We start from the raw sequence: 27,981 nt of genomic DNA, 5'->3' as shown, positions 1-27,981 counted from the left end.
GTTAAAAATGCTAAAAGTCAATTTTGAATCATTTACTAATCACAAAATTCCATTGAAAGGTATTTGTAACTTAGTATGGTGGTATAAAAATAAAAATTATAACTTGCCGTTTGCGATTGCTGATATGAATGTTACAAGCGTGTTGGGTCGAGACTCATGTGAAGATATGGGCTTAGTGAAAAGAGTTAATACTTAATGTGTGTCCCAACACGCTTGCAGCGCATGTTGCTGTGATTATGTACAGCACTATGACTTGCATGTCACCTATAAACAGAAAAAAGAAAAACATGTATGTATAATTCCAGATACCCATGTCGGTCGTTATAGAATAACAGACTTTAAAGAAACTATGCGACGCTGAGTTCTTAAAACTGAGTGAATATATTATAGAAAATAAAGGTGTAGAGATAAGTTAGTTTAAGTTACATTAATTAAGTGCGAAAATCATTGTAATATTTCTAATGCACCGGCCCCCGGCAGCTGACGCCGATGACGTGTTCAAAGACGCGTGTGAGGATAGGGTCGGGCAAGAGAGTGTAAAGCTGAAACCAATGTTGTAGGTAATAAGGTTGAAAGTCAAGTAACGGTGCGGGATTCGTAGTCGATCCAAACTATTAACAAAAATTAATTAAAATTATAGTAAGTACCTAGTACTCTGTAAAAAACTTAAAATATAGTTGTCTGTTTTCCATTCCCTGATTGTTTGACCCTTTACTTCATGTGACAGAATTAATATTGAATTGTATGTGTATTTGCTTAAGATTAAACTTTAAATTTTTGTTATATAATACGATACAAGAGTTAAATAGATCTGTAAGTAGTATACTCACAAGTATACTTATACCTATCGTTTGCACATACTTGCCTATTACTATTCTGAAAGTCTATAATACCTAAGACATTTCAATTCTTATTTAAAAAAAAATAAGTAAGACATGATTGTGATCAGTGATGTCAACAAAATTAGCTAAGTAGTTAGGTAAGTGTAGATGTGTTGAGTGTGGGTAGGCATGTTAAATCTTTGGGTCACAAACAAAGATCTAACATGCTGATAAAGTGATAAATAACAATAGAAATAAATCATAGCATAGTTTGCCTTAGGTACCTACTTAATGTTTACCACACCGTAACCACACAAACTTCATGTCTGTGAACCTTATTGCTATGAAATAAGGTCTTCTCATGACGGTTGAGGTATGTTCTCATATGTTAGTAAAAAATTTACAAGTAGTAGTAAGAAATAGTATAAAGAATAGATTTATAAGTACGATATATAATATTTAAGGGGAAGGATGATGCAGTGGTCATGTTTTGAAACAGTGCATTTATGTTGCACATATTTAAGACACTGCACTATCAGTCCTCTTTACATACTTAATATCATAATATGTTTATGTGTATAAAATAATGTACAATTAGACTTTTTCATATGTATAACTATTAGGTGTTGGGTTTTAGTCTTTTTGGAGGAGATGTTGTGGGTAGTAAATATTTATACATGGTACCCGCATTCATGTCAAATAAACAGTTGTTGTTTTACCATGACGTGTTTCATAACAAGGGCCATACCGAGTGATACCACAGAAAGAAAGTATACACATCACAAAAGAAATTATATCATATAGAAAAAGTATACAATTTAGAATAAGTTTTTTTTATACCAATGACACCTAGATATTATTAACGTTATACGTGTTATTTGATTGATTGAATGCGGATCCTTTTGATTGATTGGCATAGTTATTGAAAGTCATAATGTATCATGAGTCTTAATGAAACCAGAGTTTTCGTTAAGGTCATTCATACACTGGCAGGCACTAGGATCTGAATTTAGAATTTGAGTTAATTGAACCAAATTTCATCAGTAAGGATTTATCATAACATAAATAATGGGTTAATAGCGCCTTACCTACAATTTTAATTTTGTACATGATATTGCATTACAATTTCTTGGCGAATACTGATCACAGGTTAGCCAAGAGATTTCAAATTAGGCCCCTGATTGTTCTAATGTTAGTTTCTCGAGTTACGCAGTGTCGGGTCACATGTTGTTACAGTTACTTGAGAGATTTCTTCTCAATCCTGGGGCCTTTACGGACTCAAGGAGTTTTCGTAATAACTCTCATGTTACTGTATAAATATTAGTCAATGTAATGTCTAAATGAGGTATACAATAGGATTACCCGTTTTTTGGATTGATCTTTAAGAAAATAGTCATGCTTTGACGAGTTAAGAAGAGAAGATTTGAAATTAAAATATAGGTATTAAAATATATGTACTTAGTGATTATTTTTCTCACCGAAGGAAGATATTAGTGACGCCAAAACCGGAACCACAATAATCCAGAAAGTATCGCTTTGGTCCATCCAGCACCTGAGAAACAACAATTATATAATTACTTGGCACAACTTGGTCTGGTATTCCATTCATGAAATAAATTGTATCCGAAATATTCCGACGTTAGTGGTCAACGGGTGACTCCAGACTCTCTTACTCATTGATTTCACGATAACTACCGCGGTAATCGAAGACAATTTCAAATTATAATTGTAACTTAAAACCTGAAGAATAACAAATCGCAGTGGAATTTAGAGACCAACATTTAATTTTTATACCAGATGATTGACGGTTGTGAACAATAGGTACCCAGAAAACTACAAGTGTTAAAGTAGGGTACTATTAATATCAACAAACATATTATTATTGACGACCGGTCTGGCGTAGCGTGTAGTTACCCTGCCTGCTACGCCTCGGTCTCGCGCGGGTTGGAATCCCGGTAAGGGCATTTATTTGTGTGACGTACGCAGATATTTGTTCCTGAGTCATGGATGTTTTCTATGTATATAAGTACTAGCTTTTGCCCGCGGCTTCGCTCGCGTTAGAAAGAGACAAAAAGTAGCCTATGTCACTTTCCAACCTTTCAACTATCTCCTCTTAAAAAATCACGTCATATCGTCGCTCCGTTTTGCCGTGAAAGACACACACACAAACAAACAGACACACACACTTTCCCAGCTCACACACACGCTCAGCTTCTGTCATTGATATGGCAACGCTTGGCTGCTTCTGGCTAAGCCACGACACTGGTCCACCAGCATATGGCACTGTTCTTACTATTGCCATCTTGGCTACTGGGCTAAATGTTTGGTCATAGTGCTCAAGGCGGCATATTTAAAAATCACGTTAAAAACTAGCTAATATCTAAAATAGGCCCTTAAGGCATCTTTACAGTAAATATTAATATCACTTGTTTTAAAAAAACCGGCCAAGTGCGAGTCGGACTCGCGCACCGAGGGTTCCGTACAAACCTGCATTTGATATGAATTTCAACTTGATAGCTCTACGCGTTCATGAGGAAAAAAGTAATAAGTTTATATTTATTAAAAAATATATATTTTGTAATGTAACTAAAAATTTAAGGTTTTCGGAATTTTTCCTTTATGTGTGCTATAAAACGTTGCTTCATGCCAAATTTCAAGATTCTAGGTCGACTGGAAGTACCCTTTAGGTTTTGATTCCCTTGCGAGTACTTGCGAGTTTCAAAATATGCAGCTTAAATTGCTGTTTCTTTTGATTGCGTTGACATAGAAGTTTGATTTTGTTACAGCTTAAAGGTATTATAGACCTGAGTATTTGGTATGAATTTCAATTTAATACCTCTACGCGTTTATGAGGAAATGGGTAGTAAGGTTAAAATTATTAAAAAAAAATATATTATGTGATGTAACTAAAAATTTATGGTTTTCGTAATTTTTCCTTTATCTATGCTATAAGACGTTGCTTCGTACCAAATTGCAAGATTCTGAATTCACGGGAAGCACCCTGTAGGTTTTGATTCCCTTGCAAGTGTCGAAAATTTGCGGCATAAACGGCTGAATCTTTTGATTGCGTTGGCTTAGAAGTTTGATTTTTTCACAGCTTCAAGGGACAGTAGACCTGAGTAATTGATATAAATTTCAGCTTCATACCTCCACGCGTTCCTGAGAAAAAGGGTCTTGACAGACGGACGGACGGACAGACGGACAACAAAGTGATCCTATAAGGGTTCCGTTTTTTCCTTTTGAGGTACGGAACCCTAAAAAGGAAATAAAAGGAATCGAAAAATTCAAACTTTTTTTACGTGTTACGAGCTAGCGACACCTACAGTTTTTTTCATAAAGTGATCGATATTCTTTGTCTACTGCTTGCGTAAGTTTCAACTTTTTGCATTTGTTCAGATGGGTCTGAGTTAATACCTAGAATATAGACTAATAATCAAACACCGGTTTCGCGGGGGCAAAAATGTACCAGTGCTAGTGATTCATTAAATATCGACTTAGTTTATCGACATCTATAAAAATAAATTTTTAACCATCATTATCATAACTAAACTAATGGCTAAGTTTGAATACGTTTAACTATGTGCAAACCTCTTTCATTTATACTTATCGCAACTATAAACAACCGATATCTGACATTGACTGTGTCGAGTCACTTTTGACAACCATTGAATCGTTGAATAATTCATCTAGTACCTACAACAATATTATTTTGCATTCCGATCAATGAAATCTACCTTTTTGTTTCTTAAGGCGGCTAAAAATGCCACGCAAGAAAAAAGATCATTCATCTTCCTGGAAACCTGACCATTTAGATATAGATGATAAAGGTACGACTTACTTTTGCAAGAAATGTAAAATTCATATGTCACGAAAATGTGGAAAATGTGGAAAAAATTTTGATTGTATATTATGAAAATTATATTAAATTTATATTAAAGAAAGTTAATTCCTCAAAAAGTTTATTTTTGTGTATGTAGTTTTCTTCTTCATTCAAATTCTTGAAATTACACAACGGTTGTACGACATTTTTATCGATATCAAATAATAAAATTTGTTTAATGTGTCGTCGCACTATTAAACATCAGTACAGATTTGCCCCCGCGAAACCGGTGTATGCTAATAATAAAAAAAAATGTGTGGGAAGTTTATGAGAAAATCGGTTGTCTATTGTTTGCCCGACAGTCATTTAACATAATATTCATTTGCCCGAATCTAACTTGCCTGAATTTCATTTGCCCGAATGATTTGTTTACCATAAAAATCATATGACATACTCGTTGTTTATCCGAATATTACCTTCCATAATCATACAATGCCATACTATTTGTTAGCCATATTATTAAGTGCAATAATATGGTTTCATAGAATATTCAAACGCCATAAGCAATTATTGCCATATTAATTGTTGCCCATATTATTACCTAACCTAACCTACTTTCTGATAGCAGTTTCATTTTCCAGGGGTCACAGTTCTAACCTAACCTAACCTACTTTTCCAGCAGTTTCATTCTCCAGGGGGTCACAGTTCTAACCTAACCTAACCTACTGTCTGATAGTATTTTCATTTTCCGGGGGGTCACAGTTCTAACCTAACCTAACCTACTTTTCAAGCAGTTTCCTTTTCCAGAGGTTCACAGTTCTAACCTAACCTAACCTACTTTCTGATAGCAGTTTCATTTTCCAGGGGGTCACACTGCTAACCTAACCTACTTTCTGATAGCAGTTTCATTCTCTAGTCCTTCTAGTACCTATTATAGTAGTTTTCGATTCTGCCAAAGCACATTATGGAAATTGACTTTTCTGGACGCTAATTTGTATGACAAATGATGGTATGGAATGTGGTGATTACGGATTTCGATGATTCTGACAAATGAAATTATGGAAACTGACTTTATGGGAAACAAAGTTTCTGGCACTAGATTAATATAGTAAACAATGATTATGGCATAAGATGTTATGAGAAACAATATTATGATTGTTGAATAGGATGGCAAATAAAATTATGGCAAATGAAATTCTGGCAAATGGGGGTATCCCGAGAAAATCATTATTTCATGAAAACCGTATAAGTGACAATAAGTCAGAAACTGTCAAACATACGAGTAAGAAGCTTAAACTTGGACAAATTAATAGACGCCAATAGGGGTGCTTACCACAAAAAAAAAACATTATCTACAATCAAAGGTCGCAAATGTATAAAAGTAACAATATATATTTTTTAATACTGAATAAAGCAATCCCTTTCATTTAAAATACGTTTTGTCACAATCACACGATCTGAAAAAAGATTTTATTTTTCTAAAACACCTCGCTACGCTCGGCTTCCTAAGGGATGATATCTGCGGAAAAAATCGTTTACTTTGATGTCTACTATCACCATGCAAAGCAGCTTGCTTCCATCTAAAAGCGCAGACTAAAGAAACAAATGTTATTTTTAAACATCTTTTGTTCATATTATGAGTACCTAAAGAATCTTTCCTTGTTGTAAATCCGCGTATATGTATAATATTGTGTAATGTGTCTGGGTTTAAATATGTGGTGTAGTGTACTTAGCTATTTTCGTGTAAATACATATTTCCATCATCCGCGGCCCTATCTGTTGCACGTATTAATAGCGAAACATATTTAGCTATGATTAAGAAAAAAATATTACAGAAAGGCTACACAAAATACACGAACACGAAAAGTAAAAGTGGCAGGTGAACAAACGTTTTGGCAAATCATTGTGTAACTGAGGGGAGTGTTTTGTCTTTATAACCATTGTTTTCATAATGCCACAATAAAACAAAGAACATGAATAGGTACTGTGATCTTTTTATATAATTAATATTAAGTACGATGAATTTCTGTGTTTATTTATTTTCAATTATCCACGTATTTTAGTTTTAGTAAAGTAAATTCGAGTTTTGAACTAGGCACGGAACTAATTGCCCACAGAACTATATTTAGATAGAAGAAACAAGTTCATCTATTTGTATAGGGGCCGAGCGTGTCAAATTTTGTACTGAAGTTGTTTCTTGCCTGTAATTTTAAATATGTCTCAGGCTCTTGATTGTTAATAATTTTTGTGTTGTTGCAATTGAATATCATGTAACGAGGCATTTTTTATGTTTTGATTGACTTCAACTTACAAAAATTGACGCCCGAAAGCTGCAAGCTGCGATTAAAGACGGACAACTCAGTGGATTTCACTGAGTTCATTTGACACGCTAAGTAGATACGTTTGCTTGATCTATGGTATATATGACATCTGTGTAATTGCCCTTCTACCTGTTGTGATTTTTATGTAAGTACCAGGCATCGGACAAAAAGTGCGGATGACGTAAAAATGACGTAGGTAATCTTCTACACAGGATGTTGGTATTTAAACTTCCGTGTGACATGTAGTAACAAAGTAGTATTCATGAAGTAACAAAATAATCGTAAATAAATCTATGGAATTCATAATACAGGTAGGATGATGTTAGTGAATAAAATATGTATTCACGAGATTTGTTAACATAAAGTACGATTATTTGAAATTAATTGAAGGGATATTAGCTTAGAGCTTGAACTTTTAAACAACATTTTTGATCGTGACAGGTGTCAACCAGGGTCAACCTTGTTTTTGTAAACAATTAGATAAAAAGTGTTAAATAGGTTTAAAACTCAAAGGTGGGAACAGTAGGTAAGATTAGTAAAAAACGTAACGTACGTACTTACTCATTTCAAGTGGCGATATCGTTTAATAACGAGGTTGATAAACAGATAAGTGATAATTGTTTATGAAAATCATAGATACTATTTAAAATCATCCTATAAGTGGTTTGACGTCATAGGCACTTTTTGTCCGATGCCTGGAAGTACAAATAGACTTGGGCATGTGTATCGAATGGAGCAGACTCGTTTACCACGTCAAAAATTGCTGGGAGAGGTTGCAGCGCTTATAAGATAGCGTGAAGCGTGATATGGTTTCCTTTGATTTCCCATGCAACCAGTGGCGGCAACTGGCCGAAAACCGACCCATGTGGCGTCGTGCTGTCCACGACGGTCAATCCAAGCACAACAATGACTGGTTTTGCTTTTTGAAAGATAAACGCATGACGCGCCACGAGCAGGCCTCCAACCCCTTTTGATATGTACAGTTTGAGCTTTTTCTAACGATACCCCACTAGACCTGGTAACTTGATATTTACAGTTTACCCCCCTTTAATTTTTGGCCATTTACTATAATTAATATTGATAAATAAGAAAAATACTTTCAATTTGTAGAGATTAACAATGTTCATAAGTATATCAAATTTCAATGCGATAGCATAAGTATTTCTCGAGATATTTAGTAATGTGACAGACAGACAGACAGACAGACAGACAGACAGACAGACAGACAGACAGACAGACAGACAGACAGACAGACAGACCAGACGGACAGAGGCGCACCATAAGGGTTCCTTATGTACCTTATTGGTACGAAACCCTAAATACGAAACTAAGCGATATTTTCCTAGATGTACCTACCTTTATAAATATTTTTCTACTTGTCGACTGTAATCTGTCAATTAGGACACCACAGACTTTAGTGCTAACTTTTCAGTGTTGGATACTCTATGGCAGTTCCGACTCAACTATAATAATCTCATTATAGTTGACTTTAGTTAACTGTAATAATTTCAAAAATAGAACTTCATACAATTTCTATATTAATTTGCGATACCTGGCAAATTTTCCTGCATCTGAAACACATTTTTTTTTATCTGTCGCGTTATCGGCCAATCAGAGACGGTTATTACAAACAATTGGTTGCTAGGTAATTCGATGTTGAACGACTCTATTAACATTAATTTAAACTTGCATGAATGATGATATTTCCGTCCATTGATGATGAAGCTGATGAGTGATGACTCGTAGAAAAAGTATTGTATACTCTCGTACCGTACTATTAGGCCACTCAGCAAGCTTCGTGGCCTAAACATGGTACTCGACTGAAAAGCTTTGTATTATATCACGATTGTATAAAATACTATTTTAATATTTATAAAATAGTTCATACATTATAAATACGAAATACGGATAAAACTGGTTGCAAGTGATTTCATTTCAATATCGTTTATCGGATTCATATTTAATAAACACGAGTGCTGAAATATAATAGCTGCGAAAATATTTAAAAGCTTCGGGCGAAAATTGCTCTTTAATCTTCTTTTTAGGGTTCCGTACCAATAAGGTACAAAAGGAACCCTTATGGCACCACTCTGTCCGTCTGTCTGTCTGTCACATTACTAAATATCTCGAGAACTACTTATGCTATCGCTTTGAAATTTGGAAAATCGTGAACCTCTACAAATTGAAAGTATTTTTTATTTTTATTTATTAATATTAATTTTAGAAAAGTGCCAAAATGAAAGGGGGGCAAAATGTAAATGTCAAGTTACTAGGTCAAGTGGGGTATCGTTAGAAAGAGCTAAAACTATACATATCAAAACAATTTTTTATAATTTTTTAGGGTTCCGTAGTCAACTAGGAACCCTTATAGTTTCGCCATGTCTGTCTGTCCGTCCGTCCGTCCGTCCGTCCGTCCGTCCGTCCGTCCGTCCGTCCGTCCGTCCGTCCGTCCGTCCGTCCGTCCGTCCGTCCGTCCGCGGATAATCTCAGTAACCGTAAGCACTAGAAAGCTGAAATTTGGTACCAATATGTATATCAATCACGCCAACAAAGTGCAAAAATAAAAAATAGAAAAAAATGTTTTATTAGGGTACCCCCCCTACATGTAAAGTGGGGGCTGATATTTTTTTTCATTCCAACCCCAACGTGTGATATATTGTTGGATAGGTATTTAAAAATGAATAAGGGTTTACTAAGATCGTTTTTTGATAGTATTAATATTTTCGGAAATAATCGCTCCTAAAGGAGAAAAAAGTGCGTCCCCCCCCTCTAACTTTTGAACCATATGTTTAAAAAATATGAAAAAAATCACAAAAGTAGAACTATACAAAGACTTTCTAGGAAAATTGTTTTGAACTTGATAGGTTCAGTAGTTTTTGAGAAAAATACGGAAAACTACGGAACCCTACACTGAGCGTGGCCCGACACGCTCTTGGCCGGTTTTTTTTTTGAAAAAATCGTTTTTTGAAGGAAAATGTTAAAAAAGATAGGGGGGGGGGGCTATCTCCGATGTTTACCAACGAAAATTTATGAAGTTTTTACCAAATATGTCTATTATATAAATATTACAGGAAAAATAAAATCGTACGCGTATCTTGATTTTTTTTTATTTATTTATAAAAAACCTTTCAGATTTGCATTTTCAATTTCACCACCCTTGCGGGTGTTTATTGTCCCTGTAATTTTAACAGAATAAAAATAAAATTACCTGCTTTCAAATAGAGGAAATATGGTTAAAAACGATTCACGCAATAAATAATTATCCCATAAAATCATTTTCCATACTTTAAGCTCGTGCACATTAGTTAACTTATTTTGCCGATAGATATCGCTGTACGTTGAACGCTCATTTCCTACATGGCGTTTTTCTGATATACACCGTGTTTCACTTAACACTAAAAACCTGAAAACAGTTTGTTCAGAATCGAGAGTAGAATCGATTGAGCTATATCTTGATGGGGGTAATATTTTTATTAAAATTTGTATTATTAGTTATTTTTTAAGTGTCTATTCTATTGTACTCGTAAGACAACATTGTGTATATCGAATTGCTAGAGGTTGTTTACCTTTTTCAGTATTTAGGGGTACTAATACTGGCTGGTTACTTGGACGATTATTTTTTCCGCTACGAGTTTGACGTTGTTTGTCAGTTTAATCTTAATGTTTATCATAAGTCATAACAAATTGAACTCTTACCTAATTACAACCTTGTCATTTTGAATATTGGATTTAAATTTGCTTACTGCGATTACCTGTCCAATTTGAAGTTTACTGTAACAAAGCTTTAAAGTGTTTTACAATGACATCTTAGCTGTCTATTGGTAAACCTTATGTCGTTGCAGTAACGTACACAAATAAATAGTTTTATGGTTTATGGTGGAAGTTAGCAATTATTTTATTGAGTGTAGAGCTAAAAGTCAAGTAGAGCTGTACAGAAAATTAAAAATTCAATTTAAAAAAAAGTAACCATCAGATCGCACTAAAGTGCGATAGGGACGGCCTGATATTTTATCGATGAATACTCTAGATGAGTTTAAAAAAATAAAAATCAGTTGGGGTGTCTGAGGTTTTGAGTGTTACCGGAAACACGGTGTATATATATATAATCGAGTCAGGATTAGGAGCGTCCTGACGACAATGTTGAAACGTAAACTATTGAAGTCGAATTGTCTTGATTTTTCTTTGTAGGTTGTTTAATAATAAAATTGTATATATTAAATATTACTTGTGATGTGGGAAATTGAGGGCTTTAATCGAGTCTGTAGAGTTATATGAACAACATTTGATGATTCAACTTGGTATTGAAAGTATGTACGGAACCCTCGGTGGGCGAGTCCGCTGTCCGACTCGCACTTGGCCGGTTTTTTAAATTATCTTTTAAATGAATTCAGTAAATGAATATGAATCGACGTGTTCTCTGACTCGACTTTGGACTGGAGCGTGAAACAGTATTGGTCATAAACTATATTTCATTATGAATTTGCAATCAATCAAGTCACGTGTACAGATTTAATCGGTCAATTTCAATTGCAACAAAGGTGGTTGGAGAATTACGAGTAATACCTGCAATTGTTATGAAACTGTACTTAGATACCTAAAGCCTGACCAAAAATAAATGATGTAGCACGACCAAGTTTCCCACGCGTAACGCAGGTAGAAGGTTCCGCCGGCCCTTCCGATTCCAACGGTACCGCACCATTTTTTCTACATTGCGACTGCAGATGCGCGGGTCCAGCGTCCCGTTACTCCCGTTACACCCCCTCCACGCGGGGTGACGCCTCGCCGCAGGAAGGAAGGAAGCGTCGCTTTCACCCACGCCGTCGGGTGGTATAAAAGCCCGCCGGGACACATCCCAAATCAGTTGACATCCCAGTCTGCTCCTAACTAGGACCTTACTCTAGGCCTAAGCTAGCTCCTTGCTAAGTACGGAGAAAGCCCGTTCCGATCACACATTGCGTAAACCCCTGCGTTTGGCGTAAGGTCGCAATTCCGATCACACACGGAGAGTCTTCTACTAGCAAGGCGTGAGCCCGGTTCGGAGTACGTCTCGTCACGTCACCTCTTTTCGGTACACCCGCTACCGTCGCGTCCATAGTCAAAGTGAAGTTCAGTGAAAGCAACAGTGTACAGTGTAGATATACCACTCACGGCATTCGTGTTACTTAGTGTTACTAGACTACATTGTATAAGACTATTTGTGTAAACTTGCGTGTAACTCTTGTGTTGTCTAAATAAATCCAATTGGAATCGTTGTTGTTGTTCTGTTAAGCCAGGCCTGAACCCTCACCATCTTATAAGAGTGCCGACTTATTGGGAACCCCAACCTAATTAGTCTGCGCTCGGTAAAGGGAACAACATCACCCCCTTACCGCCTGTCACAATGACTATTGTCAGGAGGTCGCTGTTATTTAATTCGGGAAAATTAGCTAAAATTACGGCATAATTAATGGAAGATTTTTTTTAAATTAGAATATGTACTTTATAGACCAAAGTTATTTTTCATCAACCCTCCCCACCCCTCCCCCTCTGCGTCATCCCTCTGCCGAGGAGCTCAAAGAGCCGAGAATGAGGTTTTTCTCGATTTCTGACAAAACTGTTGAAGATACAGAAAAAGCGAGTAGGGACAAATCTTTTATTGACATTTTAGTTCTAGCACTTATAGTTTTTGCGTGATCCATCACGAAAGTTGGTCCTTGCTGCAATTTTCTTTAATGAATGTTAAGTTTTCGCCCAAAATGCTTACGAAATCGTCGAAATTTGATTGATATGACTAAAATATTGTAAAGTGTCAAGGACAGATTTGTAGTAAATTTATTAACCCATTCAATGCCGAGGACGCGAATTCGCGTCCTGTGTATGCGTAAACGTGATGCCGAGGACGCAAATTCGCGTCCACGAGTTATTTGTTTTTTTTTGCTAGAAATCAACTGTACTTAAAAACTGATACGAAAATGTTATTTTATTTATGAAGGATAATATTATACCGTCGCTGGTTTCTGGATTCAGTGCATTTGTAATTTTCATAATTCTTATCTCGGATGCCGAAGACGCGAATTCGCGTCCTGTGTATGCGTAAACGTGACGCCGAGGACGCAAATTCGCGTCCTTCAAGTGTGAAATAACCTAATGCCGCAGACGCGAATTCGCGTCCGTTGAAATGTTAATGTGATGCCGAGGACGCGAATTCGCGTCGTCGCGTAGAAGGCGGCGGCACTGCGTGATGATTAAAAATATGAGGCGTCGGCAATGAATGGGATCCTTCATAAATAAAATAACATTTTCGTATCAGCTTTTAAGTACAGTTGATTTGAATGGGATAATATTATACCGTCGCTGGTTTCTGGATTCAGTGCTATTGTAATTTTCATAATTCTTATCTCGGATGCCGAAAACGCGAATTCGCGTCCTGTGTATGCGTAAACGTGATGCCGAGGACGCAAATTCGCGTCCTTCAAGTGTGAAATAACCTAATGCCGCAGACGCGAATTCGCGTCCTTCAAGTGTGATATATAACCTAATGCCGCGGACGCGAATTCGCGTCCGTTGAAATGTTAACGTGATGCCGTGGACGCGAATTCGCGTCGTCGCGTAGAAGGCGGCGGCACTGCGTGATGATTAAAAATATGAGGCGCCGGCAATGAATGGGATTACTTCGTTCCTACACGCTTTTTCTGTATCTTCAACGGTTTTGTCAGAAATCGAGAAAAACCGCATTTTCGGCTCTTTAAGAGGGGTGACGCAGAGGGGGGAGGGGTGGAGAGGGTTGATGAAAAATAATTTCGGCCTATAATGTACATATCCCAATAAAAAAAAATCTTCCATTAATTATGCCAAGATTTTCATACATAACTTTCCAGACAGTTCAGTTTAGTATGAAGAAAATAGTTCTAATTAAATTCCGTAAACGAAGCAAACCAAGTACCATAGAATATAGAAAATAATCGAAAAGCGGAGAAGGTCAAAGATTATTTCTTAACCAATTATAGACAGGTGGTCGGAGCACTTGCATATCTTATGGTTCTTACAAGACCAGACATCGCATACTCTGTGAGCGTGGTATCCAGGAGTCTTGAAAATCCAACACAAGCAGATTGCGTTAGATTGAAACGAATACTACGCTATCTGAAACATGGTCCTGATATGGGCATTATACCTATACAAAAGAGACTACAGAAAGGGCCAAGTCGAATGTTATAGTGATGCCGATCACGGTGGTGATGCTACAACGGGCAGATCGACATCTGGCGTGCTATGTAAAAACCAAAGTGTTGCTAGCCCGCGATTTTTAAATTTGCCGCCTTGAGCATTATGACCAAACATTTAGCCCAGTAGCCAAGATGGCAACAGTAAGAACAGTGCCATATGCTGGTGGACCAGTGTCGTGGCTTAGCCAGAAGCAGCCAAGCGTTGCACTATCAACGACAGAAGCTGAGATAGTAGCAGCTAGCGAAGCAGCTTGAGAAAGCGTTTGGCTGACTGACTCGGCTTATCAGCGGTTTAGTTAAAATGGATAACGTCGCAATATTATTCGTCGACAATGAGGCAGCTGTGCGCCGTGCGGCTAGCTGAAAACCTTGAGTTCCTTCGAAGAACAAAGCACATCCGGATACGCCATTTCTTCGTTCGTGAACTAGTTAGCGAACGGAACTTTAAACGTACAGAGGATAAGTAGCGAGCTACAGCTGGCTGACAGCATATTCACAAAGCCGTTTGCTAGACCAAAATTTGAAAAGCTGATTATACAGCTAGGCCTATTCAACGAGTGGAGGTATTACGCTCTGTCTTGCGTGAGCGACGGGCGACGCGACGCGACGCGACGCGATGCGACGGCGATGGCTCAAGGTCATCGCGTATCCATCGCGCGAAACTTCGGCACTAGTATTTGGTGATTAGAATCACAAGATTCGCCGTCTTTCACAATGTGCAAATGGTCTAGCGGGTTTGACTTCTAGGTGGAATCGTTTGCGCCATGAGTGTCGTTAGTTCGTATCTCGGCTCATGCAATCTTTTTGCATTTTTATTTACTTTTTTCTTTTATGTTCTACTAGATTTTTCCTGCGGCTTCTCTTGAAAGACGGACAAACAAACAGACACACACACACTTTCCAGTTTAATCAGTATGGATTATTTGATTTTGTTTACCTGCTTATTTCTTTCTCTAAGATTCTACTTTCTTATTTTTTTTTAAGAACTCCGGGTTTTATACTAACAAGGAAAGTTTTAAGTAGCTCACAATAATACTGCATTTTGTTTTTATTAACTTAATGTTTATTTTAATCCATACTAATATTATAAACGGGAAAGTGTGTGTGTGTGTCTATTTATTTGTCCGTCCTTCACGGCAAAACTGAGCGACGAATTAATGTATACTATTTACTTATATCGAATGCTATTTACTTAATGTTGAAATGAAAAAATGTAATACAGTGTAACCCAGTGTTTTTTAATGCTGCCATCTAGTGTCGACTGGCATAACCACTACACTAAGAGCCCTTATTCCTTAGAGCGTTCATCAATTTAGTGAAATAGCCATTGATAGATGGCGTTGGCGCTCGGTACGCGAGCCACCGGTAACGCAACACACAGGCAAGAATGATCTTGATAGTTTTGAATTTAATTGCTAGTAACAATTCTTTTGGTTTCATGTGTTAACTTTTTTGTAAAGTTTACAAGAAATAAGAATATATTATTATTATATGGTACCTACTAATTGTAAGTAACTTAAAATAAACAGTTTCAAAGAGCTGAGCTGTGTGCAAAAAAATACATGTGTTATTGGCCCGGCTAATGAGATCAAACATGGTCGAGTTACGATAAGTAGAATAGCAGTTCTGTTATTCATTTCCTGACTCGATCATGTGACCTTGGACATCATCGAGATCGACGCTGCTCATCAGCCCAAACATAGTGGAGTTATTATGAGTAAAATAGCAGTTTTGTTGACCATATCCTGACTCCACCATGAGAAACAGAACCTCATCCTGGGGGCCGATTTTTGAATCTCACATATGGGATTTGTCACTAAAATACCGGTTGAAAACAGTGAATTGCTTAGTATTTTCAGTGACAATTTTCTGAATTCGAACGCGTGAGACTCAAAAATCGGTCCCCTGGTCCCGAAATATAATAATAATTCAAACTCTCATCAGATTTCAAGTAAAATTTCTTGGATAAAATTGCATGTGTAAAAATCAGGCGGACCGTATGCCTGTTTGCCACCAACAGGATCAAGATTTGTTTAGTCGCAGTACCTATACAGCACTTCTCAGAACTATCTAGCTGCTTATGCTTACGAGAGCACGGTGCGCCGGACGATCGAACGTAGGTCCACTGTCTATGAGCGCTGGGCGCAGACTGAACTGAACTGAGCAGTGAGCGGGCCCGTGTCAGCAGTGTATTTTATTCGAATTTTAGCATTTTAGTACATGAAGCTACTGTTACACATGCTCATTACTAGCACGAAAGCATGCCACTATTGAGCAATTGCTACTTAGTAGCATGTGTGTCGAAACATTGCTAATAATGGGCATGCGATTTTCAAGTATGCTCAAAAATCAACGACCCTACGATACAAGTGCGTAATAAAAACCGGCCAAGAGCGTGTCGGGCCACGCTCAGTGTAGGGTTCCGTAGTTTTCCGTATTTTTCTCAAAGACTACTGAACCTATCAAGTTCAAAACGATTTTCCTAGAAAGTCTTTATAAAGTTCTACTTTTGTGAATTTTTTCATATTTTTTAAACATGTGGTTCAAAAGTTAGAGGGGGGGGGACGCACTTTTTTTTCCTTTAGGAGCGATTATTTCCGAAAATATTAATATTATGAAAAAACGATCTTAGTAAACCCTTATTCATTTTTAAATACCTATCCAATAATATATCACACGTTGGGGTTGGAATGAAAAAAAAATATCAGCCCCCACTTTACATGTAAGGGGGGTACCCTAATAAAACATTTTTTTCCATTTTTTATTTTTGCACTTTGTTGGCGTGATTGTATATATACATACATACATACATACAATCACGCCTGTGTCCCATAAAGGGGTAGGCAGAGCACATGAAACTACTAAAGCTTCAGTGCCACTCTTGGCAAATAAGGGTTTGAAAGAAAACGAAACTGTGGCATTGCAGTGACAGGTTGCCAGCCTCTCGCCTACGCCACAATATATATATTGTATATATATTGTTACCAAATTTCAGCTTTCTAGTGCTAACGGTTACTGAGATTATCCGCGGACGGACGGACGGACGGACGGACAGACAGACATGGCGAAACTATAAGGGTTCCTAGTTGACTACGGAACCCTAAAAAAGGAAGTTCGAAACGAGTGGCGATAAATTAAAACACGACCGAAGGGAGTGTTTTAAATCGACACGAGTTACGAATTTCCTTTTCGCACGTGTATCGTACGACGTTTTTCAGTACAGATGAGCCTCCGAAGTTTCGACCTGGCATATAATGAAAAAAACACCATCTGTACTGAAAAATATCTATCGACACAAAGGTATGTCTTATAAGTATGTATGTTTTTTTTTATATGGCAACAAGAAGTTCTGGTTTAGGATAATATTATTATTTAAGAGTTACAATAAATGCAGGAATCGCAGGAATTAAAATGAACGCCCCTTAAAGAGTAGTCTAATTATATTTTTTTTGTATGAGTACCTTTCCTTGTTAGTATAAAAGCCGGAGTTATTAAAAATAAAATAAAAATAAGAATGTAGATTCTTACAGAAAGAAAAAAGTAAACAATCAAATAATAGAAAATAAAAGAAACAAAAATAAAACTGCAAAAGCACGCCTCAGCCGAGGTTCGAACTCACACCGCTGGCGCGGCGTCCAGACGTCGAAACCGCTAGGCTACGAGCCCGTTGTAATAACTAGTTAATTTTGTGATCCTATTCACCACAGTCAAGTGCTAGTACTTATATCGTAAGGTCATCGCACTAGTGTTTCATATTTTGAGTTCACACTTAAATTTTAATATTTTACGCAGACAATCTCGTATCACCGTGCACACAATCAAAGGCTGTCAATACAAGTTACAAAAGTTGTAATATCCTTACTTTTTAGGCACATTACTCCTTTGGTCAACTTATGTTAATTTGAATATTTTGAATTTTTATTATAAGAAAATATAAAGAATGAAATGTGAGACTAGTAGTCAATCGTTATTTCTATAGTCCGACCTCCCTACGTATTGAATTTGCTTCTAAAAATCAAATAGCTTGATCGCGCGCCCATCGCCATCGCATCGCGTCGCATCGCCGTCGCGGGCCGTCGCGGGCCGTCGCTTACGCAAGACACTCCCATATGAACACAGCGGTTTGATCGCATCGCGTCGCTTAACATTCGCATGTTCATCGCTAGTTCGTCGCGTCGCATCGCCGTCGCGTTCCGTCGCCCACCTAAGACAAGTCCATAGAGATAGAAGGTTTGATTTCGTCGCATCGCATCGCATCGCGTCGCCGTCGCGGGTTCGTCGCTCACGCAAGACGCGGCGTTAGAGTGCAACCACTATGTTATTAAAAAACCTAGCAGCCTTTACAAAAAAAGGGTTAGATGTCAGTCTAGATGTCATGTCAGTAGTTCTTTCAAAAAGGCAAAAATTAAAACATTAAATCAACTCAGTTTTGAAAACCTTCAAGTAATTTTATTGGTCTTCACATGATAAAAATCACAGGTCCTTTATCAGACTCCGTTTCTACAAAATTTGTACATTTATTGTTCATCTCAATCGGTTTATAAGTAATAGTCACGGAGGCGGTTACTGCGCCAAAATTCCCTTTCGGCACTAACCTTTTTAAATATCCTTATTCCAAAAACAATTACTTAAAGGACTTGAAACATTTAAGATGTATGGCACACGTACTTAATTTAATAGTACAGAAAGGCCTCGACTGTACTAAAAGTCGGTCTTCTCCTCAGCTGACAAAATACTCTTTAAGAAACGTGCATGGCCCTTGAAATACCATTTTTCAATCTCATAAAAGATATGCCTGTAAGATGGAACTCTACTTACGCTATGCTGGAAAGGGCTTTATTTAAATGATATCCGCGTTAGACACTATTTATCTCGGGGTTAATAATACAGATTTCATTGAATGTCGCGGTACAGTCACCATTCAGATATATCGTAGCGGGCGAGGTACTCAAATGCTTCTGAGCACCGTTAAATTTCACTAAATTCATTTCACTACATGAGGCCAATAAAATCTGTACATACAGTTTTTCACAAATATATGACTGCTATTTTTCAATAAGTTCTAAACGGGACTTACGGGACATACAGAAATAAGGATTTAAAAAATACAAAGTCTTCTGATCAAACTCAAATTCAGTTTTTAACTTTTTAACGGCACGAAAAAAATATAAATATTGACAAGGATTTAAAAAATACAAAATCTTCTGATCAAACTCAAATTCAGTTTTTAACTTTTGAACGGCATGAACAAACATAAAAATATAGACAGATGAGCCTTAATTTCAAAGTGCGTAAATAGTTTTTCTTCATTTTCCACGTCCACACAGCAGAGAATAACTGTCCACAGAACATGAACATATTTTTGCGTTTTTAAAGAAAATAAGGACACCTCTACGTTACATGTATACATTCAATTCAACCCTTCTATAAGTACTTGATGGATTAGTGCAGTAATAACAATATGTCTCTGAAAATGCTACTAAATACAGAATACATATTTATCAAATGTACTACAGAAGGTATTAAACTATCTACAGAAAACACATAATAATGAAAACATAGCAAAAAAACTGAATAAATTCAGAAATTAAAGATGGATAAACTTGCTTGGTGTCATGATTTTATTTAATGCAAGTAGGTACCTTCCCCGTAAGTCCAGGTCTCGTAGCCGAATGGCATTTCTACGACGCGAAACGAAACGAAACGCCGCCGCGAAAGGTCTGGTGTCTGCGAAAGGACTCTGTCGTAGTGCCAATACGCAAGAGCGATAGAGATAGATATCTACGAGCGTTTCGTTTCGTGAGCGTTTGTGCCATTTCTGTGGACGTGAAACGAAAGATCGTTTTCTCCTCCGAAAAAAGTTTGCTACTGCCTTCCAAGTGGCATTGTTATTATACTAAAACAAAATTGTGTGATGCTTTTCACGCTGTTAAATAACGCCCTGTCTTGCGTGGGCGACGGTCGCGCGACCGTCGCCGTCGCGTCTCATACTTCCATATCATAAGGTTTGATTTCGTATGCGTCGCATCCCCGTAGCGCGACCATCGCGCGACCGTCGCCCACGCAAGCCACGGCGTAAGCACTAGGTACTTCTTAAACTATGAAATCAGCGCAAGAATAAAAACAAAAATCTCTTCTATGCCACTCTGTAGACATTTTTTTCCTTGTGTCCACAGACGAGAAATACAGTAATAATTTTAAATTTTCCTGCCCTGGGTGGCTAGCCGAATGGCACAATCGCTCACGAAACGCTCACGAAACGAAGCGCTAGTAGATATCTATCTCTATCGCGCTTGCGTATTGGCGCGACAGAGCCAGCGGCGTATCGCTTTCGTTTGGCGTCGGAGAAATGCCATTCGGCTACGGGGCCAGATATCAAGGTTCATTGGTAGCAATGAGGATATACAATTATTGCTCCCAAAAATATAATATCAATCATTAAACAAATATTTTCACTTTTCGATTTACACGATGCACAGAAAAAACCCATTGATCTTTTACATCAAGTGTTTTGGAACAAATTTTTTTTTTTATAAAATATTGTGCGTGTGTCTGAAAATTTTTGTATACTAATTTTGATATCTGCATTGGTGTTGCCATGAATAAGAAGTTTTGGTTGAGTTGAGAGCACTCGTTTGACATTTACAGGATATTCATTTATGTACACAGAAAAGACTCAAAAGTATATACATAACAGGCTCTATAATAACTTTTTATTATATACGCAATACATATATTTTTTGATCATACACTCGAAGTCCTATATCATTTTAATAAGTTGATAATTTTAATATTTCATCAATTAAAAATACAGGACCATGTAACAGTCCGCAGGAGGAGACTTTAAGGCTAAAGAAGTATTTTTATTGTAACCTACTCCTAATTTTAATATAGGTACCCCTCATTAAAACTGCGAGAATTATTAGGATTAGTAGCCTCTACCAAATTGATCCAATTTCGCTCAAGGAGATGAAAAGGGCAAAATTTTACATTTTGGCGGGTTGTAATAGTACATTGTGCAACAAGGGGAGGAAGTTGAATATTAGTAACGAGAGTAAGTTAAATCGCGACGGCTTGCCGGAGCGATTTAAAGACTCGAGTTTGTAATATTCATACTCCCCGAGTTACACACAATGTTTTTCATCACACTCGCAATGTAAAAAATATGTAAATAGATGTAAAAAAGTTAAGTACGGTACAAGAAATTTCATTATTCCCTTGGGAGAACGATTTTTCTATAACTCACGCTCCGCCTGCGCGCAATAGCACATTTAAAGTGCGGGTGTGATGAAAAAGTTGTTTCCTATCCAGTGAAGATTTAACGATATTTAAAACATCGCAGTACCTATACATTAGGGATGAGCGGTTTTTCTCGTTTTTTTTAAATCTAACAGTGCAGAAAAGTTGCCTTTTGACTTATTATAACCAGTGTTTTTTTTTAACTTGTCATCTAATGTTCCGCAATGTCCTTGAAATTTCGAAAAATTAATAAAATCTGATATTATTTTTACTAGACATGATTTAAAAATTTGAAACTCTTATAACGGAATTCGCACAAATAGGTTTATCGCTAAATTTTTCAAAATGTGAGCTTTTCTGTTTAGACAATTCCAAAAAAGACACAGCGATTCGAAAATTCCAAAATTTTGCTTCTGAAATTAAAATTTTAGATTCAAGTTCTCTTTTCTTGTTAGGCTCACCCATCCTCGACGACGCCATCCCAGGGTACATCAACGATAAACATCAAAATTTTAGTTTTTTTTCGGACCGTTTACTTCAAATTAACCCCCACATGGCTTATACTATTATTAAATTTTGTTTATTTGTCCCTAAATTTTCGTATGCGCTGCGATGTTGTCAATTTTGGAAATACCCCCACCTTTTAGCAAAGCTGGATGAACTCATACAAAATACTGTTTCTTCGGTTATAAATATTCATTTTGACAGCCGCCAATGGACCCAAGCTACCTTGCCCATCAGACACGGTGGTATTGGGATCCGCAAAATTTCCAGTATTGCGCTACCCGCCTTCCTTTCTTCCGGGGTCAGCATCCAAAATTTATGTTGTAAAATTTTAAAAACTAACCCTGACCATTTCGCTCTACCTTTCTTGACAGAAGCCGTAGATTGCTGGAAGGTTGCCTGCCCAAACAAAGACCCGCCCGAATTGCGCCATTCGCAGCATCAATGGGACGAGCCGCTCTGCTTGCTAGTACGTGATAATCTATATGAAACGGCCACTAGCCCTGCAGAGCGAGCTCGCCTCCTTGCTGGTGCGAAATGGGAATCCGGCGCATGGCTGCAGGCACTCCCTTCGAGCAATCTTGGTACCCTGCTCACCAGCAGTACTTTTACTACTACTCGCGTTGTCACTGCGGCGCTCAAGTGACGAAGTTTGGTACCCATGGCCTCTCTTGCCCCAAGAGTGCCGGTCGCTCGGCGCGCCACGCAAGTCTGAATGACATACTGCGCCGAGCCCTCGTCTCTGCCGGAACGCCGTCCGTTCTAGAACCTACGGGTCTAGCGCGTGACGATGGGAAAAGACCGGATGGAATGACACTGGTTCCCTGGAAGCTGGGTCGGCCCCTCGTCTGGGATCTGGGATGCCACGTGCGTGGACACTCTCGCGCCGTCCCATCTTCCAGGGACCTCAGCAAGGGCTGGCGCTGCAGCCGAGGCGGCCGAGCAACTCAAGCGGCTATCGACAGCGGCTGCATGTTTGAGCCGTTTGGGGTAGAGACGCTTGTGCCGTGGGGTCAGGGAGCATACTGCTTTTTTACAGAGCTGGCCAAACGCCTAATACGCGTCGGGTGACCGGAAGGCTGGAGCATATCTTGCCCAGCGCATCGGCATTGCCGTTCAGCGCGGCAATGCCGCCAGCCTTCTGGGCACTCTACCGGCCGGCTCTGACTTAGGTTCGATTTTTTATTTATAGGGTTTTATTTTATAGGTAGATTTAGTTTAGTAATAGTTTAATTTATTCGTTTATAGTGTAGTTTTATTTGTATTAGTTTAATATCTATGTGAATAAATTTTAGGATTGAACAGAATAAAACCAGTCTAGGACTAAATATGTATTTTTTTGTACAAAACATAGTCAAAACGCCACATGATAAATACATTAAAAATAATCTACTGAACTGCACTGAATATTTTTTTGTTTCAAATTTGGGCATGGTGTTTCTGTCTTCTGTCGTTATTTTAACTCCCCTTTCTACAGCTTGCGTATGGTTAGGAAGATGGAATAAACATGTTGCGGCATCCTTCCAAGTGTATCTCGCAAAATCTTTGATTTCGTCGTCGGTCAGCGCTTCGTTTCGCCTCGTTTTAAAATTTTGGCATTGAGTAGTTTAGGGTTGTAATCATCTGAATAGACTAAATTTGCTATACAATATTATACTAATATTGCCTTTGTAGACCTAATAGTATACGAGATTGAGCCATTTAAAGTTTATAATTTTTTGCAATTGTATCGTTTGAATGAATTTTGACCCTGAACTATTGAAGCCCTGTACTTTTATGATTGGATTTTAAAAAAGATAATGAGGAGTGTGAACGATGATTGATGTGCTAAGCGAAGATTTTGAGATGAATAATGAAGTAAAAAGGAGAAGTACAACAAAAGTTAATAAGTTATCTTGTTAGGAAATTGAGTAATATTCAAAATCAAAAAGTTTAATTAATGTAGTCCTCTTGGAAGGTCCCGGTTGAGGTTTGTCCGTACCTGGATCGACGTATTGGTAGGGTAACCTGGGTACGATTGTGCCAGGGTACGGTAGTGACAGTCGCTATAACAGCGAAACTATACGGATCGCGAGGAGGGGTGCAAGGGAAAAGACAAGCGGCATGCAAGTCTAAACGCGTGTGCCAGTGTTGCGTCAGCCGGCGTGCGACGGTAACGTAAGCAGGAGCCCACATTGAATTTCGACAGTCAAAAGTAAGTTTTTTTGTTCGATTTCTTTTTGTAATTACGGTTATTTGTACACAGATAGATTGCCTTTTATATTTTTTTGTTATAACTTGAACATTGGCAGTTACTTACGAGTAATTACTTTTAATGCAGATCTTTTTGCTCAGTCATGGTCATTTTTTGTTTTCAAAAGTATGCGTTGGGTACGGTTGTGACAAATTTTGTGGGTACGGTTGTGACGTAGTAGTGCGCAGGTGATAGTCCCCATCACATTTGTCACATGTTTAATTGGTACATTTATAAATGTTTATTTTTTCTTTGTTGTGTTACAGTTTTGTTAAAATTTTGTAGTAGTTAAGCTAACATTTTGACTGATTATAAAGAAGACTGTTTTATGTTACAGTGCCTTATTAGTTTTAAGAAGAGTAGTGATCACAGATTTTCGCTTTTTTGCCATAAAGTGATTGTTAACTTTGTTTAGAAGAAGATTATGTTGTATTCAGTTAATTATTTGTAACAATAAAAGTCATTAAAACTATTTGGATGTATTTTGTATGCCTGTCACTACCGACCCCAACCACTGTCACAACCGCCCTTGGGGTGTGGCCGGTTGTGACACTTTCCCTTTTTTTTAAATTTGATCGTATGCCTAATACAGCGTAGCTAGGGACAATTTTTTATCAATTTTAGGTAGATAAATAATCAAATTAAGTATTAAAGGATTTTTCTCCCAGATAACTGGTAAAATTTACAAAATTGTAGGCGATCAAACCAAAATTGTCACAACCGTACCCAGGTTACCCTATGGCATATCCCTATCAGGGGATGGTAATGAATCGTCGATGTCTTGTGCTGTCAAGTCATCCTGCATTTCGAGATCAGAGAGATCGTCGCCTTCTGGGATATAGAGGTACTACTGCAACATCAGGTATATATTATCACAAGAGACCCCGCTGCAGTGCCTGCAAACTGATGAGGATTTTAATCCTGCCTTCCTGCAGCTGTATGCGTTCTCACAATCCTTCGTGTAGCCGCGAGAAATCATTTGCATGAGGTGTTGTGAGGCTGCATCTCTGGTCATCTTTTTGGGGTTGAGGCCTTGTCTTTTGGCGTGGATATCCACCCCCAGGAGCACTTCACACGATTTTTAGTGCACTTCACACAAGCAATACTGGCACAACTCCGTCGGAGGTAAGTGGAACTTCATCCCGCAGGAGATGTCCGAATGACACGACATCTAAAATATTGCAAGTAATTGCGAAGTTCGAAAAAAAACAAACTTTGAAAGGCCTAATCTCGTAACCTATTGGGTTTACTGAAGCAATTTTAGTATCATATTAGCAAATTTTGTCAACCTTAAAAACGTCCTAAATTATAAAAATAAACCGATTTTTCGCGATTTTATTTGATTTTTGACAAAGATGCGTTCGGCACTCGAGGTCACGAATGTCACGATCTATATTATGGATTATGCATTACGCCAACATCATAAACAAGTGTCCAAAAAATCAGAACTACCGGACTTGACGCATACTGTCCCATATTTTCAGTCGACAAAGTTACTGCATTAACAAACTTTAGCCGTTAGGCTCACCTATAATATTTCTCAGTATTTGTGCATCATTTAGATTAGCTTCGAACGAAACGACCCTTTGTGAATGCATGCCAAAGTTCCTCAATTCTTAAATGCTTCGATGACGCTTGAATCAGTGATCTGTCGGGCCCCCTAGTCCGCAACAAAAAAACACTAAGTTTGCATTACAGTCCTCTTAAAATTTATTATCACTCATTGATTTCCAGCGATCTTTCAATTCATTTATATTTTCCCAGCTTGTACTATCAGCTGAAAAAGTGGATGGCGAATTTATCAATAAATTCATTCACAATCTCTCCATGCACTTTTGCAGCTGATAGTACCTGTAGATGTACATACGTATTTGGTTATCAGAAATTGATTCATAAATATTTTTTAACCAATTGATACCAACGCGTTGCAACGTTCTTTCAGCTCCTTTCTTGCTGTGAAACATTTTAAATCCGTGTTCGTCTGGTTAATTACGATTAATCAACGTTTGAAATAGCATAATGTGAGATACTTTTCGCAAAAAAGTCAGTAAGTCCATGTGTTTGCGATTCTTTAATAGTTTTTCCAATGTCTTGTATTTTTGGTGATGTCGCTTTTTTACTGTTGCTTTTGGTTTGTGCTGTCTTTGCACACCTTTTTTCGATTCTGTGTTCAATTTTTTTTGTTCTTTATCTATTTATTCTATAGTTTATAGTTATTCCACTTTTTGCGACTCATGCGACCATTCCAACAATGGTGCCAATTTTCCACAAAATTATGGGTGGTACGAGTATATAGCCATTTTTCAAGCAATCAGCTACGGACCACAATATATGATTCGGTCAAACGTCAAACTGTATTTTTTGAAAAAATAAATTAAATACAAACAAAAAGAAATGCGGTTTGATACCTCAGGGTAAGGTGCTTTGCGCACACTAGCGTCCCATCCCCCCACCTGACGCAACCCCCCCGTTTACCGTGAAATATGTCCCAAAATTCAGTTTTTTTTAATTTTTGGGAAAAGTATACATTTCAGAAAAAAGTTGTTAATGAAAGAAATAATGTTCATGAAATTCCCAATAAAAAACGGTCATATAATATTTTTTGATATCATGCACTATTTTCATGTTATATATTGACTGACTGACTTAAATCAAGGCACAGGCCAAAACGCTGGTGCTAGAAAATCCAAATTTGGCACGTAGGTTACTTCTAAGGTCTATGGGCGCAATAAGGAAGGATTTTTTAAAATTCATCCCCTAAGGGGGTGAAATGGGTGTCCAAAGTTTGTATGAGGATCTACCTTTATTTTGAGAATATGAGCTTGAAACTTCGTATAAAGTTACAGTTTAATTAAAGTAAATAATAAAACTAACAATAGAAACACATTAAAAGTAAACTTAAATAGCTTAAGATATATATACAACATAATATTACAAAATAAAAACAAAAACTACACTAAAAGTACACTTAAAATAAACGTACGTACAAACTAATATTAAAAATAAGAACTTAAAATAAAAAACCGCTACCCGCCGTTCCCGATGCAAAAGTGCCCATAACGCTGACTGCATTCCCGCGTTGGATTACAATGTAAAGCTTTTGCACCAGGAAGGACTCGGAGCGGGGGTCCTATCCTTTTTGTCTTAGTCGACGGCCCACTTCGCGCACAAAACGTTTCGCGTCTGCACCCCAGCACCCCGCCGTCTCCACCGCAAAAGGGACAAATATGTACCCAGGCCCAATGGGAATATACTTTTGCCTCTTTACGTTCGCCTGCGTTTCCGCCGCCGCTCCACGTGCGAAGTACGAGCGATATGGGAGGTGGCGAAGGTTACTGACGCACGTAGCGTCCCATACCAAGCACCGCCCCCGTTCCCAAGGAACTAATGTCAGGCCATCAGGACGTTCCCCATCTGTGCGGCTAGGGCCGGGTGCTCAAGCACCAACGGGATACCAGCCGACTTCAGGGCTCTCTGGACAGTCTCATTAATAGTCATAGGGCTTACGGCGAAATTATGGTCAAAAGCTGCACTTTATGCAGAAAGCAAGCCACTTTGCACAGTGATACTAGGGACCAATACAAATGATTTCATCCGAGGAAACACGATTTTTATCCACTAGAATTCAAGATGGCGCACATTTTCCAAAATGGCGGCCGCATATTTTTAAAAATTTATAGAATCATAACGGCTGCACCGATTTTGATGGTTGGGGTGTCTATCAGTTTGTATTGAAGTGTTTATTAATATAAAAAATAAATTCATAAAAAATAAGGATGGCGGCCGAATAATAAGAAAAATATGAAATTTTCAAACTGTTTTTTTCATTCTCGTGAAA

The 27,981-nt window shown here is 37.8% G+C and overlaps 1 protein-coding gene across 1 annotated transcript in view; it reads right to left on the bottom strand.

Moving 5' to 3' along the window:
• Positions 1-27,981, bottom strand: part of LOC125240491 (calcitonin gene-related peptide type 1 receptor) — a 152,560-nt gene that overhangs the window by 57,148 nt on the left and 67,431 nt on the right. The window contains exon 8 of the mRNA XM_048148385.1: positions 2,300-2,373. Coding sequence (XP_048004342.1) covers positions 2,300-2,373 — 74 coding nt within the window. The remainder of the gene's footprint in view (positions 1-2,299; positions 2,374-27,981) is intronic.

This window comes from Leguminivora glycinivorella, chromosome Z (assembly GCF_023078275.1).
Source record: "Leguminivora glycinivorella isolate SPB_JAAS2020 chromosome Z, LegGlyc_1.1, whole genome shotgun sequence".
Classification (NCBI taxonomy): domain Eukaryota; kingdom Metazoa; phylum Arthropoda; class Insecta; order Lepidoptera; family Tortricidae; genus Leguminivora; species Leguminivora glycinivorella.
Note: the sequence above shows the minus strand (reverse complement) of the source record. Positions and strands in the feature narration are given on the sequence as shown.